At 44.3% G+C, this 16,495-nt stretch overlaps 1 protein-coding gene across 1 annotated transcript in view; it reads left to right on the top strand.

Annotated features, from left to right (window-relative positions):
- The window catches only part of LOC135909339 (GTPase-activating protein skywalker-like), a 57,819-nt gene that overhangs the window by 32,773 nt on the left and 8,551 nt on the right, over positions 1 to 16,495 (top strand). Inside the window, exons 9-10 of the mRNA XM_065441280.1 lie at positions 3,037 to 3,276; positions 12,846 to 13,201. Coding sequence (XP_065297352.1) covers positions 3,037 to 3,276; positions 12,846 to 13,201 — 596 coding nt within the window. The remainder of the gene's footprint in view (positions 1 to 3,036; positions 3,277 to 12,845; positions 13,202 to 16,495) is intronic.

The following is a 16,495-nucleotide window of genomic DNA, read 5'->3' on the forward strand; positions in this document are numbered from 1 at the left end:
AAAATGTATAGTACATAGAGCACCACAGTTCATTTTAAAGGCTAATTTATTTACTCATTATCATACCCTCGGGGCTCAATGAGCATTATGAGGGGATGGGTACATTGTTTACAAACAATCAAAAACATTCAAACCTATGAGGCCAACAGTAAGATAAATAGGAAGAAACAGCAGCAAATAAAATTAAAAAATAGAACAGTGAAATTAGAGTCATTTCAAAAGATGATCGGTTACAACGGCCTTGAATGGTTATGAATTAATATAACATTAATAGAACAGTAACGTAACCTTAAAATTCTTTTACTTTATTAGAATAAAAAATGCGATCTAAAGCTTACCCTTAAAAAAAGTTACGCTGCCATCATCGCTTGCCAAATAAAAAACAAGTGTCCTTACCTATCGCCTAAGAGACTCGAAGGCGAACAACTTGTAAAGCCTACTGTAATCCACCCTGGTCCTCCTTCATCCGCTCTAATCCACCTTAATCCAATCATTGATCTAATGCTAATCATTATCATCTCTTATACACGGCTGGACATGCTTTGGTTCGCTTTTGGCCTTCCTTGGATCGTGTGATATGTTCTGTACCTCACGACACAACCTTGAAACATGGAGATCTAAGGCTCCTGCCTTAAAAATTACGTTTTCTCTTCGCCAGCATAGAAACACATGAGGTTCCCCGCTCGAAGCCGAGCTGAGGTAGCACAAGCTTTTCACGCAAGCGACAAGCGCTAAAGAAGCCTGTTGTAATCAAAACAAACTGTAATCATCGATAATCAGCTGCCCACATATGAACTGTGCTGCTGCTACGGCTTAATAAAAACAAAAAGTGCAGCAGCCCACTTGCCGACGCTGTGGAAACAAGGCGGGTTACGAAGATCAGATGGTGCCGCGGCACCCACTTGCACTGCAGCGCTCCTAGCGGCAGCCGCCGGCATTCATTGCATCCGGTGCCACCCGGGAGGCCGCGGACGGCATACTAGCCAGTATATTCTAGGCACTATAGCCTGACTGCATGCACCGGCACATTCTGTTTACCAAAGGATACGCAGGGAAGTGCCTTCAAATATGTGCCTTCCCTCTACACCTCTGCCAGACCGATTGGCTGTGCCCATTTCTCACATACAAAAGCATGCTAAAGACTATCCATCGACACCAACTGTTGGGCCAAACAATCGCCCATTGTGTTCAGCGGTGGCATCTAGTAATGCACGTGCTTGGACAAGTTGCAGCGGCTTCACAGGCAGAACGAGCTGCCTGCAGCACTTCCCTTTTTCTACCTAAATTCTTTTGCTGAGCAGTGGCCAAGTGGTAGCCGCAGCAGCCCTGCACACTTGTATGCATATGAGGGATTACATTGACTACGTGATGCCACTGTGTAGTCACGCCAGGACTACATCACGTAGCTAGCATCAATGGAGTTTGCATGTAGTCACAGACAACAGTGTATGACTACATGTTGCATAATGCTTTTTATTGTGATGTCACTGTGCATTTGCAACATGATGCTGCCAAATTCTGACAAGCGCTCACAGGGGCTGATATTCAAATGCCTTCAATTCTCACCTGCAAAATTCTTAAAAGAAAGAAATTGTATAAACATTGTAAAATTCTTAAAAGAAAAAAAATTGTGTGAACATTACCCCCAGTGTCAAAGACCGACTTTCTACATTGTGTGTGCTCTGCCACTGTTTACTTCTCACATAATTGATTTCTGACCTACACTTACTCCAATTTTACAAGTTGTAGAAAGCCTCTATCAGGAGCACCTTACCATGTGCCAAGCTTCTAATGCTTCCTTCACGTTTTATTACACACAAAAGCAGGCATTGCACAAAAGGAACTGAAAAGACAAGTTGTTGACGAAGTCTTTGTTGAAGCAAACAACAAAGGTGTATGCAAGCATCAAAAATGTGTGCTTTTTTGGTTTAGATGGTAGAAATGGAAGCCTGACAAAGCCGATGTGTATCAGATATGTTCAGATTGAGAACTTTATTTCCAACAATTTGTTGGGGGGTCCTTCTGGCAAAAAGCTGTTTCAAACAGCTTGAAAGTGCCTGAAGGCCCTTCATGACACCACAACAGTCAGTCTGCAGGACAAGAAAGCGAATATATTATTATATAAGATTGTGGGAAGACATTGCGGTTTATGATCTCCCACAGTCTTTATTACTCGTCAGTCGAACACAGACAAAATCGCTGAATGCAGCTAGTCCAATCGTTTCTTGTTCGAGCGCTGGCTCGAGCGCGCGGCGCACGGAGCTGCGTGCTTAGGCGCCAGTTCGTTATTGTCGATTAAATGCCGATGGCTCGCCATAAGATGATTCAAATGTATTATTAGAAATAACAGGTGTTAACAAAATATTGCTAATTGCATAGAGTTATAAAGTGATGAGAAACAAATGCACGTTACCACTGCATGCCACGACAAAACTAGCATAAATGTATTAAGTATACCAGAGACAGATTAGAACTGTATCATAATAACGTCTATTTAGCGTTAGTGAAAATCCATCTACGAGTTCTCTCGTACAGGCTCAGATGGAAAAAAAAATGGAACAGTTTTATGTGCAAAAAGGGTGTCGCATATCTGTCCGGGTAAAGGCAGCAATACCTTGGTTTTTGTACTTCTTAAAAAGTGAAGACACATTATAGTTTAGTGATTGCATTAAATAATTAGTATGTCTGTACGGCACAAGCCACCTTTCCTGGCTGCAAGTACACGAGTCACTTAGCTGTCATTGTATCAAGAGACAATAAGTAGCATGAATAAGAACATGTCTCATGCTGTTTTCTTGTCTTGCATGGTGGTACCCTTTAGAAGTGAACACCAGCCAGCTTGATGTTGTAAGCCTCGGCATATTCATTTTGTAGCTTGTCCCAACATTGCCCTGCTTCTCAGTCATTGCTCTTTATAAACCCTCATCAGGATGTTCCTCGGGACACTTGTCCACTTTGCGGCACTTCTGCAAAGAAGCAAGAATGTGAGGTGAGGAACAGTGGTGAAATGCTGCTCGGGAACTGTGCCGCATGCAGGGCTTCAGTGCCAAACTGCTGAATCAGCAGCTGCTCAAGTCCGAGATGTACATCAAAAGCTGCTCAAGCGGACGACTGCGGGCAGCCTCTGAGAGTGGCCTCTCGGGCTCCTGCTACCACCTGGACGTGACCTCTGCATACCTGTCGGTTAAGGAAAGCAAGAACAGAGGGGAGCGTGCCATGTCGGTAGGCATCATCCCCCTGGCCAATTTCCGCTCCGAGATCCTCAGCACCGAGCAGGTGGGAAACAACCCTGCAGCTCTTGTTCTATGCTGCAGGTTGGGGGGTCGAGGGTGATGAATAACTCGCACTCGTAATAAGCAGTGAGAACCTACTGGTGCGCGCTCTACCAACAAGGTTAGGCAGGTCTACATTGTTACATTGATGTGACAGTGCACTTGCAGGCAAGCAGGCAGTCAATGACAAAGGACTTGACAGAGCAGTTTATTGGGAAAACTTATGCCCTTATTTCCTCTAAACCAAAATACAAAATTTGGTGACGGCAATAGCAATAAGTATGTATGTATGTGCACTGCACAGTGAAGTGTCGTCGCATCAAGCAGAAATTAACCGAACATAGATTGACACAAATGTCCGTCTTGACACTTCAATGTGAGATCAATGCCTTGATGTGAAATAGTGCCTGTAATTTGAACCTTGTAGCTTTTCTGGGACTTCTGTGATGCAAAAATAGAACAGTTATATTCTTTTCAGTGTTAGAGAAATAAACGTATCGGGTTCTTCGTAGCTCTTTGCGCAATCGGCGTTTTTTCCAATTTTTCGCATTCCTCAAAAAAAAGAAACATGAAAGAACCAGTTGTTTTCATGCCCCTCAAAATTGCATGAAATTTTACATCTCTGATCTTGGTACATTTTGCTTATTTTTGTTTGTCTTATGCAAAACAGTCACATTTGTTTTCATTGCACAGTAGCACAGTGTCCAAGCACCTACATGATTGACATGATTGTGGTACTTGAGATGACCTTCAAATTTGAAGTCTCCTTACACCATTTTTTGTATCAAATTTTTTTGCGAATCACTATTTCGGTTGCAGGTGAGGCATTTGCCCTGTTCAAGGCTTCGTGCTTTCAAAGCATGATGACTCGTCTTTAATATCCTGCCTGGCCTGTTCTCAAATAGGCTCCAAGGTCAAAACTTCTACAGCTGATGTCACAAGCGAAATGAGTCAGTGCCACGTGGCCTTCAAGATTTGAGCGATTTCATTTTCCCTGTACACTTGCAGTGCTGCTATTCTCACCTGTGAATAGTAGGAGCTACTGTATAGACTTGTGGCATTGTCATTGCAACATCATGATTGGCATGGACGTTGTCAATGTTTCTGACGCAGTTTTCAACCAACAACCTTATTCTTGGTGCCAGTGGCGTAGCCAGAAATTTTGTTTGGGGGGAGGGGTCTCACATTGCAGCTTGGATTCCTCCTTAAGAGGAAGCTTTAGCTCGGGCACTCTTAACTAAACACAATATACAAGCTGAATTCGTTTTTCTCTGCAACCACTGTGCCAAATTTTATGAGCTTTATTGAATTTAAAAGAAAAACTTGAATTCTAATGACCTCTGGTTTCGAATTTTTTCATTTAAGTTGTCAATTCTTTATTAAAAATGGCAAAAATCGCAAATTTCTAAAAAACGAAGCTATCACGTTTAAAACTCTAACTCAACAATGAAAAATAATATCACAATTCTGTGAATCGTACATAATAGTACGTACATCCACAAAGGACAAAATGGACATGTTAAACATAAATCTGAAATAATTTTGTATTACAGAATTATTATTATATTAATATATGGTTTTTCAGAACCCTTGTACACCACGTAACCAATTCACGTAAGATACAAATTAACATATCAAATTTGTCCGCTTTGACTCTTATAATAGATGCCGTTTACAGAACTGCGATATCTCTTCTTGATGCAGAGCTATTATTTTGTAAACGTCGTGCTTCTACTTTTTCGCACTTTTGAATTTTTCAATATATATTAAACAAGATTCAGGCCCTAAATCGAAATTCCGCTTCCAACAGATACCAGAATTTAACTTTCGCTCTCAAGTGCAACAAATTTCATTAAAAGTGATCTAGGAGTTATCTCATAAAAGTGTTTCTGCGTTTTACATGTGTTTGAATAGGTCGCGTCGGAATTGGGCCCGAGCTAAAGCTTCCTCTAAAACAGTTTGTCGAGGATCAAATACATGAATAATAACTGCGTTGCCATTGCCAAAGAGGCTGCAAACGAATTCTTGAAGACTACGCACTGTCAAAACAAGTAAAATATGTATTTCTTCATAAAAAAGTATACTCCTATGTGAAAAAATTGTGCCCAAAATAACTGATATCAATGCTTCCATGTTTTTGTCTATTTAATAAGTAAAGAAAACATCACACAAACTTTAGAACTATATCAGTTCGAAACCAGCAAAGCAGTGCATGCCACTATGAAAAATGTAAAAGCCATGAAATGAACAAGTTGAGAATAAATATGTTAATGAAACTTTGTCATTCAAGAACCTTGTTTACATTTTCGTACATATGCAACGGCCAGTGAAAAATCTCAATGAAGCTGTCATTTATTCCAATGTATTATGCAGGCGCAGCTGTCGCCGGTCGTGTATCGTGAGTAATGGCACCGAAATTATTGTCCCAACAGAGATCATGTATACAAAGCTTTTCTGCAAAATATACTTGGGCGAGTCAAATCAAAGTGAGCCAATATGAATATATGACAAGCAGGGTACTTTATTTAAAAGTGGTCTCAATGAGCATTTAGACGTTTGTCCCATTGACTGATGAGTCACGTGATTCCCGTCTCATAAACCTCCTTGGGTAGCTGCTTCAAAAAGTCTGCAACTGACTCTTTCACGTCATCGTCTGACACGAATCTGTTTCTTCATTTGTCCCAAAATGTGGAAGTCACAAGGCGACAGGTCTCAGCTGTATAGTGGGTGTTTCAGTGTTTCCCATTTGAACTTTGCCAGTTTTGTATTAACCACGTCAGTCATGTGGGGATGGGTATTGTCGTGGAACAATTTGTGGGGATGCGTGACTCTCACGCCTCCCCTGAGATCTAGTTTTCCCACATAGCTTGTCTCCTGCAGGGCGGCTTCGCCCGCCGCGTGGCCTGGCGCTTGCGGCGGTCAGAGTGGTTGAAGCGCCGTGCAAGAGATGGCGCGAGTGTTGCACTGCCAATGGCACCGACAGGCGGGGCTACTTGGGCGCCGGAAGACAAGGCGCTCTCTCTCTTGGGTTCGAGACAGCAAGCGGGACGGACGTGCCGTGCCGCGCGTGCGCCGACCCATGCTTCTGCGAGACCGTCTCGCGTGGCCGCCTTGGAATGCGCCACCGTTTGCGTGACAGTACGCGCGAACGACCAGGCGTCAGAACCCAGCATGGGGCGAACATATTCGCTCACTATGCAGTCGCGGTAAATCGGACTTCTAGATTTGTCGCGCGCCCATCGGCATGTTGTGTGGATAGCAACTTGGCTAGCAGGCATTGATCTATGAAAGGTGCAATAAATGCCCTTGTGATTGTTTGCACTACTGTGTTGTCGTTCCTTTGTCCCAAGAGTATGGGAGGAGAACCCCATGTCACCCACAAATTAAAAATTAAATTATGGGGTTTTGCATGCCAAAACCACTTTCTGATTATGAGGTATGCCGTAGCGGAGGACTCGGAAATTTCAACTCCCTGGGGCTCTTTAACGTGCACCTAAATCTGTGTACACGGGTGTTCTCGCATTTCGTGTTCTCGATCCCGGGACCTCGTGCTCAGCAGCCCAACACCATATGCAGGTCGTGGAACAAGATGACCCCATTCGTCAATTTTCCACGCCATTTGTTCTTGATTGCGACATGCAGCCGAGCCGTTTCGCAATATCGGAAACGATTGATAGTCTCTCTGGGTTTAGCAAATTCTATCAGTAGTGGCCCCTGACGATCGAAAAACAAAGTCAACAACACGTTTCTGCCAGAAATGACGGCCTTTGCTTTCTTTGTGGGAGGTGAATTTGATGGTTTTCACTGTAAGCTTTGCCGTCGTGCTTCAGGCTCGTAGTAATAGCACCATGGTTCGTCCCCGATCACAATTGCAGACAAGTCGTCACCTTCATTCTGATACCTGATCAGATGAGCCAAGGCAGCGCAGAACCACTCCATCTTATGATGGTGGTTCAAATTCTTGGGCATCCATTGCGCGCACAAGAGCCGATAAACGAGATGTTCATGAATTATGGCGTGAAACGAACCGTGACTGATGTTCACACACTCTGCCAGTTCATCGATGCTTTTAATTATCCTCCATCCTTGTCTCCTCAGCTCCCCAACCTTTGCAATTTTGTTGGGGGTGATTGCACGATGGCTTTGGCCCAGTCTTCGATCGTCTTTGAAGCTTTCACATCCTTCTTTCAACCGTTTACTCCAACACTTCACAGTGGACAATGAAGTGCAATGTTCAACATACACGGCAGCCATACAGCAACTATTTCTTTTTGGGAAACACGACCTCAGGGCACCATGCTGCTCAACTTCTGAAGCATCCATTACGTCACCCAACCATGTTCAACCCAGTTTATGAGAGCATTAAAGAAGATTTACCCTAACACTTGCGTGTTACTTTTGTAAGTGAGAGATGCCTGTGTGCTACACCCATGCCTCGCAGATAATGAACCAAACCACTATTACGCAGGATGGGTAGGCTCAATTTCACTTGACTCGCCCTCGTTCATCAGAAATGCGAAGATACAATGGAATATACAAATGCTTGATAAAGGGCAAAAAATTGTCACTGGAAAGAAAGTTCACTGCACGTATACACAAAACCTCGCAACAAGATATATTTAAATATGCGTATAAGTCTCCAATAAAGCTACGTATGTAAGAAAAAGTAACTGTATATAATTGGTCAAAGAAGGCAAATAAACATGTTGCGCAATCACAGATTCAGAGAATTATAGGTCCCGCCCCATTCCATTGACTCCCCCCGATGTATTGCGCGCGACAAAAGGCGGCGCGCTTGTTCCCCGGTTTTTCCTCTTTGCGCACACAAGACTGAGCCACCATTTTCGTCTCACCCATTCCACCCCCCTATGCTTTCACTTGCACATACAGCATGCGGCGCGCGGTCACGATGTTATCGCCCTTGGATTTCATACAAAACATGAGGGCAACGGCGACAGCAGGAATGTGCCTGGAGTGTCCCCATATAATTGCTATCACAATAATATAATAAGAGTATCTGGCAAATTAAGCGTCTCATGGCCGATTACTTTCTGCAAAACAAGAAGTAACAAAATCGAACTTTCACCATGCGACAAGTCACTGCGCAGCAACAATGCTTTTTTTTTTTTCCCTTTTGTGAGGCGGTGGCACCAAAAGGAAAAATACAAATGCAAAGGAGAGTAAGTTTGCCACAATCCAATGCCTACTTTGGGCACCTAATGTGGCTACCGGATGAATATAGAAGAAAACGTGAGATGCTTGGTCCACCGAGAATCATACGCATAGTGCTCGGTGTTCTACACCGGCGAGACAAGACTTTCCGGAGAGGTTGCGCTCAAGTGAACGTGCTGCAAATCCGTCGAGTCCTCACAGTGATGGCGGGGAGCGATCATTGTTTCTTCTCCTTGTCTGCTAGCGAGAAGGCGTCCAAAACTCTGTCAGGCGAAAATCCACTGGCCCAGAGAAAACCAAACGCACACTGAAGTGCGCCATGCCGTGGTCGGGACAACACGAGGAAAACGCATGCGCTCTGGCTGGCTCTGGCACCCCGCGTGTAGGGTAGTGAGAATTTAAAAAATTGAAAAGGCTTAATGTGTCCTCACGAATAAAAGTCAAAGTAGAAAAAATTAAATAAGAACATAGTTACCCTGGCTGACTTAAGTGTGTTGACACGGCCATGCTTTGGCACAGGTGAAAAGAATGTTGATATTTTTTTCTGTGACATGAACGGCACAAATGAACCATCACAAAGCTTCGTCTCATCAGACCACGCTGCGTGCTTTATCAACTTCTCTAATAGTGTGTTTATTTGGCTTGTCTCATTGTAGGTTCCGATGTACGACTATAGAAAAGCGTGCACCTTTGAAGTCAAATGTTTACAACAACATTAAACCCCCACACTTCTGCAATTGAATATCTAAAGCACCACTTTAGAAATGTCAATGCACCTTTCATATCAAAAGTTTGAGAACTTTACACCCATACAGTTTCGGAATTGACATCCATGCACTCCTTAAATTCCGTTCCCCCGCGCGATCCCGCGGCGAGCCCGTTCGCCATCCAAACGACCTTGAAACTTTGTGCTCGGATGGGGCTGCTTGCGTTATGTGACTCCCGGTGCATGGGCGTTGCCGCAAAATCCAGCCCGAGTTAGCAATGTTCGCAGTTAAATGTCTTCACAAGCGTGAAAAGAACATTCTAGACAAAATCCAGAATGATTTTTGGTGCCTGGATTGCTTTGGTCTACGGCGCGTCGACAGCGCGAAAAAATTTGGGGGAGGGGTAGGGGGGGGTGGCTGAAGCCCCATAAGCCTTCCCTCGGCTATGCCCCTGCTTGGTGCATCCTGTGGGAGTTGTCGGACGATCGGAGGAACTTGAGGGGACAGGACTTGGCAAGCAGGATTTATTTACATTATATACAGTTGAAACAAGACATACATCGACAGTCTAGCGTGGCTCCCAAATGGAGCCCGCAAGACAAAGCATACAGCAAAAGAGCACACAGGTCACGAGTACATTTCGAGCACATAGCACGACGACGAGCACACTGTAGCAGCCGACAATCGCTGCTTATAAGCACTCTGCTCGACGTCATAGTTCGACGTCATTGAAGATGACCCGCCCTTTTGGAGGAGGAGGAGGAGGGCTCACATACACGTGCCGCACACAAACACAGGTGTAATGGTCCGGAGCCGACGTCAGAGGGGCGTCGTAGAACTCTGAGCCGTCTCGGGTAGCGCGCCCGGGTAGCACATTGTCTTGCGTCTTGGTCGGCGCGTGGGAAGGAGCCTTTGTCGGCATTCCTGCGGCAACTCCCCCACTCATAGCAGAACAGGGCGGCGTTGTCGTGTTGCACACAAAGCCTGCTTCGTCGAACTCGGAGCTGTCCTAGGTGGCGCACCCGGGTAGCAGATTGTCTGGTGTCTCAAAAAGCACATAGGGAGGTTCCGCCAATTACCTCCCCTCGAGAACTCCCCTGAGCTGACCCCTCGCCACGTGGCTGCCGGTTATCCGCAGTTCTCTGAAGTGCGCCACCATCCCGGTTGGATCGGAACACGTGCAGCGGGCTGAAATAGCTGCAGGCCGATCCTAACAATCCTCTATTGTGTGTATGTGCCATGTTTGTGGCTTGTCGTCGTCATTGTCTCGTATGCCTCCTTGTGCCACTGAGTGCTGGTTTCATGAGCATAACAGAAGAATTGCCGGCAAACATAGCGCCATCTCGTGGAAAATAATTTCTGCTTGATGCACATCGTGTAGTCCACGTCCGGTACAGTATTGCTCATTATGACCTACAATATGCATGCACAGGTACCAACCACTGCTCTCAAAGTCTGTGTGGAGCACAAACTCTTGCCCTGATTGCCCAGCACCGTTGTTGGACAATAGCTGTGTGGTTAGTGCACTCTTCTCCCAAATGCATATTGCCTCAATGGCATAGGTGCAAACCTCAGTGGAGCCAACTGTGGAAAAGATTTTATTTTTCTTCACACTGTGGCAATGTCGATACTCGGGACGATGAGGTTGCGCCACGACAACAGTCGTTGTCAGTGTAACAGAATGGGCTATGGACAGACAGTACGGACGAACAGACAAGGCAAACCTAATTTCGAACTCTTAACTGCTGTCGCAGTAAAACAGCTTTTCAAAACCGATTTCTATTTACCAAAAATGGCACCATTCAGTAATCTTCTTGGAGTCTTGATTCAGCTTGTGTTGGTCAAAAGCACTTTTGATCTTAGAATAAATACCACAATCATTAGAGTAAAGCTTAATTTTACCTTATGAAATATGTTACATAAATAATGAGTGAGAAATAAAAGCAGCCCAACCATGGATCTCTGTGGTATGCCAATAGTGTACTGAAGGTCATTTTGAAGAGTGTTCTTTGTAAACAACATATTGCTGCCAGTTTCTTAGCTAGGCTGACAATCGGGTTATGAATTGTGTATTTTTGAGGACTGCACTTAATTTATGAAGTAACTTTCTGTGGCAAACTTGGTCAAACACTTTGCTGAATTCTATAAATATTGCATCAGTATAGTCACACTCATTAATTGCTACTGCAAAGTCATTAATGGTTTCAATTAGCTGTGTAATAAATAACCTTTCATGAACCCATCTTGGTATCTTACTAATGTATTTACATAACGGATGATGGCAGCCTAAATTCTGCCTTTACGTTGATTGTAGGATTATAAATACAGCACGATTAAAAAGAGCATGAAAGGCATTTAGTCTACATTACCTCTAAATCTTTCCAGTTGTTGATGTTCGTGATAGAACTACATTGTTCACCTCGTTGTTGGTACTACGATGACAATTGCCCGAAGTTTATGTAGGTCAAATACAAAAGAGATATGAGAATGATTTGTTCATATTTGCGTAAACAAGTCCAGCCGCCCTGATATCTACACCTTTGTATACAATTGATCTCTCTTGTTCACCTGCTGTGTTCTAAATGTGAATATAAACTTTATCCCAATTGGTTTGGCAAATTAATTTACTGCTATGCTTGTGAACACCCACCAGTAGAATGCATTGAGTGATGCTACAGAACCCGCTGCATTTCAGGCCATTCAAATCTGTTTTGTAAAGAATATTAAAAGTATGAATGTTGTGGGCCCACTGATTCTGTAATTAACCACTGTGCTGTACAGCACAAAAATTTTACAATCTGAAGACTACCAATGTGAAGGCTACTGCTTCATCATGGTCATGGAGCCTGTGCATCGTACTGCAAGTTTCTTCCACTTACACGTAGCTTTTGAATAATGAACTGTGTTCTAGAAGACCATATTTGAAGCAACTTTCCTAACATTGAAGTAGCTAAAACATCGCCAGTTCATTCATGTTGCTTAAGAAGTTGCTGGTCACTAAATAGAAAGCTTTGTCACCTTAAACAGGCAAGAAAGTTGCGAATTCAGAGGCATGCAAGGCACATCCCGCAGGCGGCTCACTCCGCAAAGAGCCGTACCCCCCCCCCCCCCCTCCATAGGTATGCCTATGGATGCAGCCGGAACATTTTCTTTTTCTGCGCTATCAGAAGTCCATTGCTCAAATAGGAGCACCAAGTGTAAATCTGTCCAGCTAAGCCGCTGGCTCGTTCATGCTCAAATATTGCACTAAGGTTGGGGTGCCAATAGATGTGCATTTTGCTGCAAAGAATACACAGCAGCAAGCACTAAGTGTCATTGTTAGGGTGAAATGTGGCACACCCAGCAGTATAGCCAGAAGAGGCATCAATTCAAAAGTTAGATTAAATATTGCCTGGTCAGGAACAATCTCGAAGAAACAGGACCAGGCAGCTGGCCAAGGTGAAAAAAATTACTGAAAGTTCATTTCAGCTCCCAAAGTGGGGACCACACACCAAGTTCATAATTTTTCAGCCTTGGTCGTTGTCTGTTTCGTTTCTTCAAGAGCCATGCGTACCTAGCACTCCTGTTTGTGTGACATTTGCTACATTTTCATGCAAATGTGGTGCCCCTTTTGTGTCAGGCAGTCTTGCTGACCGCTTTGTTCTCCATTGTCCACATATCAGAAAGACCAATCCTTGTGCTGATCGTGCTGCAGATGGCCCTGGTGTGGAGCTGGCTGCCCGCACGCATCACCATGTTGCAGCCAGAAGTGATCTACTCCACCAACGAGCATGGCAGCAGCCTGACTAACTTCTTTTTCCACACGGACACGTGGGAGCCCACACTGCTGGTGATACTGACGACGCGTGAGGAGCGCTTTGGCGCCTACTGCTCCACCCGGTGGCAGGAGCGCAACCAGACATACTTTGGCACGGGCGAGACCTTCCTCTTCACCTTCGTGCCCGAGCCGCGGCGATACACCTGGGTTGGCGTTGGCTCGACCGAGGACGTGCCCCCCTCATCCAGCCTGTTCATTTCAGCCAACCAGCACATGATCCAAATCGGAGGAGGGTAGGCGCACACTGCCTCTGTTTGCTATCAGAAGGCACTACAATGTTCACCTGTTTGACAGAATTAGATAGTCGAACTCGGTTATATCGAACTCTCAGAAAAACATCCATTAGTTCAATATAGGGCCTAAATCTATATAAGCCTACAAAAGAATTGGGTGTCATCAAAGCACATACCACCTATAAAAGCACTTTATTGATGAAACTAGCTTAGTTTTGCATGAAGTAGTCCTGTATCTTCTTCTGCTTGAGAAACTTCACCGCCTGCAACAGCACGCACTTCTCCACATTGTCTAAACAGTCGGAGCACCTGAGGCTGCAACCTTCCACATTCGTGCAGAAGCCCTGGACTATGGCGAGTGCACCAGTCACCTCGGAGGATGTGGACAAAGGATCGTCATTGCTTTCCTCATTGTGCCCACTTTCACTTGTGCTCGGTACGGTGTCAGCAATGTAGCCTTCATTTTCTGGCTCTCCCATGGTCGCAACACTATCATCCGCACTCATAAACTTGATCGTAGGTCCATCAACGGCTTCCGGAAATTCTGACAGCTCGCACCAAACTTCAGCAACACTGGTAATGGCTTCGTCGCACTCATCAGAATTTTCATTCGTCTCTGGGCAGGCTGAAGCTGGCACTTCTGAAGCAGTTTTGGACGAACCATTTTTTCACGGCCTCCTCGATGTCTTATACACGGCCGTGCGTTTGCATCACATGCCACGAGTCGTTTGTCCGCATTAGTCCTAATGTGCTCCTTATTCTTCAAGATCGTGCTGAGAGTGCTCCTCGGAATCTTGTATGCTGCGGTTCGACTTGACTTACGATTTGGAGCTTCACGGCGAAAGACGAATTCTGCCACTTCGCACTAGCCATCATGGCAAAACTGCAGGGAAGGCCCACAAGGCACATACACAATGAATGAGAAAAGCAGCGAGACAACTTGCACTTAATTGCTCGCTTGCATGACAAGGGTACAAGAGCTTCTGACTGGCTGTCTGAGCAAGCGTTGCAGACGGGCCAGGATAATTTTTTGCAGGGTGCTGTCGACCGCTCACCCAAAATGGCGTGGTCACGGTAGGGAGAGGGGTGGGTGAAGCCATGCCGCTGGGCTAAACCACTTTTGGGATGTGTCGCCATGTTCACCTGCTGCTACGAGGAAAAGCCAACTTCTGGGGGCACATTTACACAGCTTGACATTCGATATATCACAAGTTGCTGCTATTTTTGTTCGATGTAAGTGTAGTTTTTGCTACATATACTTATCTTAACTATACCGTTTTCATAAATTGGTTCAATATACAGGATAACTCGATGTAAATGGGTTCGATATAGTCGAGTTCGACTGTAGTTTAGACATTAGGCTCCCCTCCCCACAGCAACATGATTTTAGAACTAATGGGACATGGCATTGAAAGGAAGGAAAAATTAAATTTGGTATATAATGTTTTATTGCAATAGACAAGCAGCCACTGCTATGAGGCATAAAAGCTACAAACCCTAACCCTGAGCAGTTCCCTGTTCAGCTGTGTGGTCACGATGTCACTGACTGTGGTGCTATACTTCTTTATTTATTATTTATTTACCAATCGTGAGCCTTTAGCACAAGCCCGCATAGGAAGTGGGTTGTAGAAATCTACACGAGCATAGGAATAACAGGCAAAAAAACCAAAGAGAAAGATTAAAAAGGAAAAAGACACCACCTTACAACTATGCTGACATTCAACACAATAAAAAGGTTTGTTTCCCTTGAATCAAGAAGGAATAACAAAATGCGCCCATGACAATTACAATATTAGTCGTGTGACATTACTGTAGTTACCACTTTTCAGTGCATTGGAATAAGTATATCACAAATCATAAAGTAGCATACAAATACACGTGTACCATTGCCAAAGCATTCATCCTAGGCATGATACAGTGGAACCTCGTTGATATGATCCCGTTATGTGCAATTTCCCAGTGCCAACATTCGTGGTTGAGAACCCAAAAAATGACCCAATACTGTTATGCTTGTATTTTACTAGTTCACACGTTCCCAGAAAACACAATCTCTCGGTACCAACGTTCAATAAATCATCGAACTGCAATCATATGATATGTTTTCTGGCCGATAGATCCCATGTAAACGAAGAAAAGCTGCAAGGGCAGTGCAATTGAGAACAGTAGCCGCCCACCACGTCAGCTTCCCCGCAATACTTGCCTGCCCGTCTCACATGAAAATGCCGATGTATGCTCAGTTTCTTATTCCGGTACCAGCAAATCTCCTCCCAGATCATCGCAAGCCACAGTCACAGCTATTGCCGCAAGACCTATTGCAATAAGTATCTTTACCTCTCTATATTACGGTGCGTGGGATGTAGTAGTACAGTACAGTAAACTTTCAGTAGGCGATAATCCAAGTGCACCGCCATTTCATGCTGTAAGCGTCGCAATGTGAGCAAAGCATTTCGCTTTGTTTGGTGGCATCCGCCGTCGCCCATCAGTTGGATTCTGTTTGTTTCCTGTCACCATCTTAAAACACTATGCAATAAAAAAACGGCAAAACTTGTCTTGGACCACCGAAGCAGCCGCACCAGCTCTATGCACGTCGACATCTTGTGCCTCAAGTGCTACAACGCACGCAACCCTTCACCTTACGTAGATGTCAGCTACAGTTGAGCCTGTTGATGATTTGGGATTTTAATGGCGCAGCAGCCTTGCAGGCTATAATGCGCCAAGCACAGTTAAATCTGTGAATTATTTTTAGTTACTTCAGATTGTACGCTTTCTCCATTGGTACATTCTCTTTCTTTTTCAAAAATGTATGAACGAGGTTAGATCTGCTGTATTGTGAAACTACGCACCCAAAAACTTGTTCGCAACCAACATATGGATCCAATTTGCAACAAAACCATCCACAGAACCTGATTCAAAAAATTTCTTTTTAACTAATTCGCCATTTTGATCACCCTCGGAAGAAATTAATACTTGAATGTGTTGCGCTGTGCAAGATGCATGTGTATGATGACAGGTTCTAACGGAGTGTCAATGCGGTGTCTGCACGTAACCTGGCTTATTTATATTAATATAAGTAAAAAGAAACTTCATCATTTCATCATAAAAAATATATTTCGTGACAGTAACACGACACCGGCAAATAAGGGTAAGCAGTGTTGCTTCATTTCTAATAGCACTTACTCTCTTGCGTCAGGAATATTGAGAGTAAGCAAATTGCAGCGCTTTATCTTGGATACTTTCTCATTTCTGTGCGAGTCAATTCTGGTATTGGTGCCACACTATGCCATCATACTCAGG

The sequence above is a fragment of the Dermacentor albipictus genome, chromosome 1, assembly GCF_038994185.2.
Source record: "Dermacentor albipictus isolate Rhodes 1998 colony chromosome 1, USDA_Dalb.pri_finalv2, whole genome shotgun sequence".
NCBI classification, from domain to species: domain Eukaryota; kingdom Metazoa; phylum Arthropoda; class Arachnida; order Ixodida; family Ixodidae; genus Dermacentor; species Dermacentor albipictus.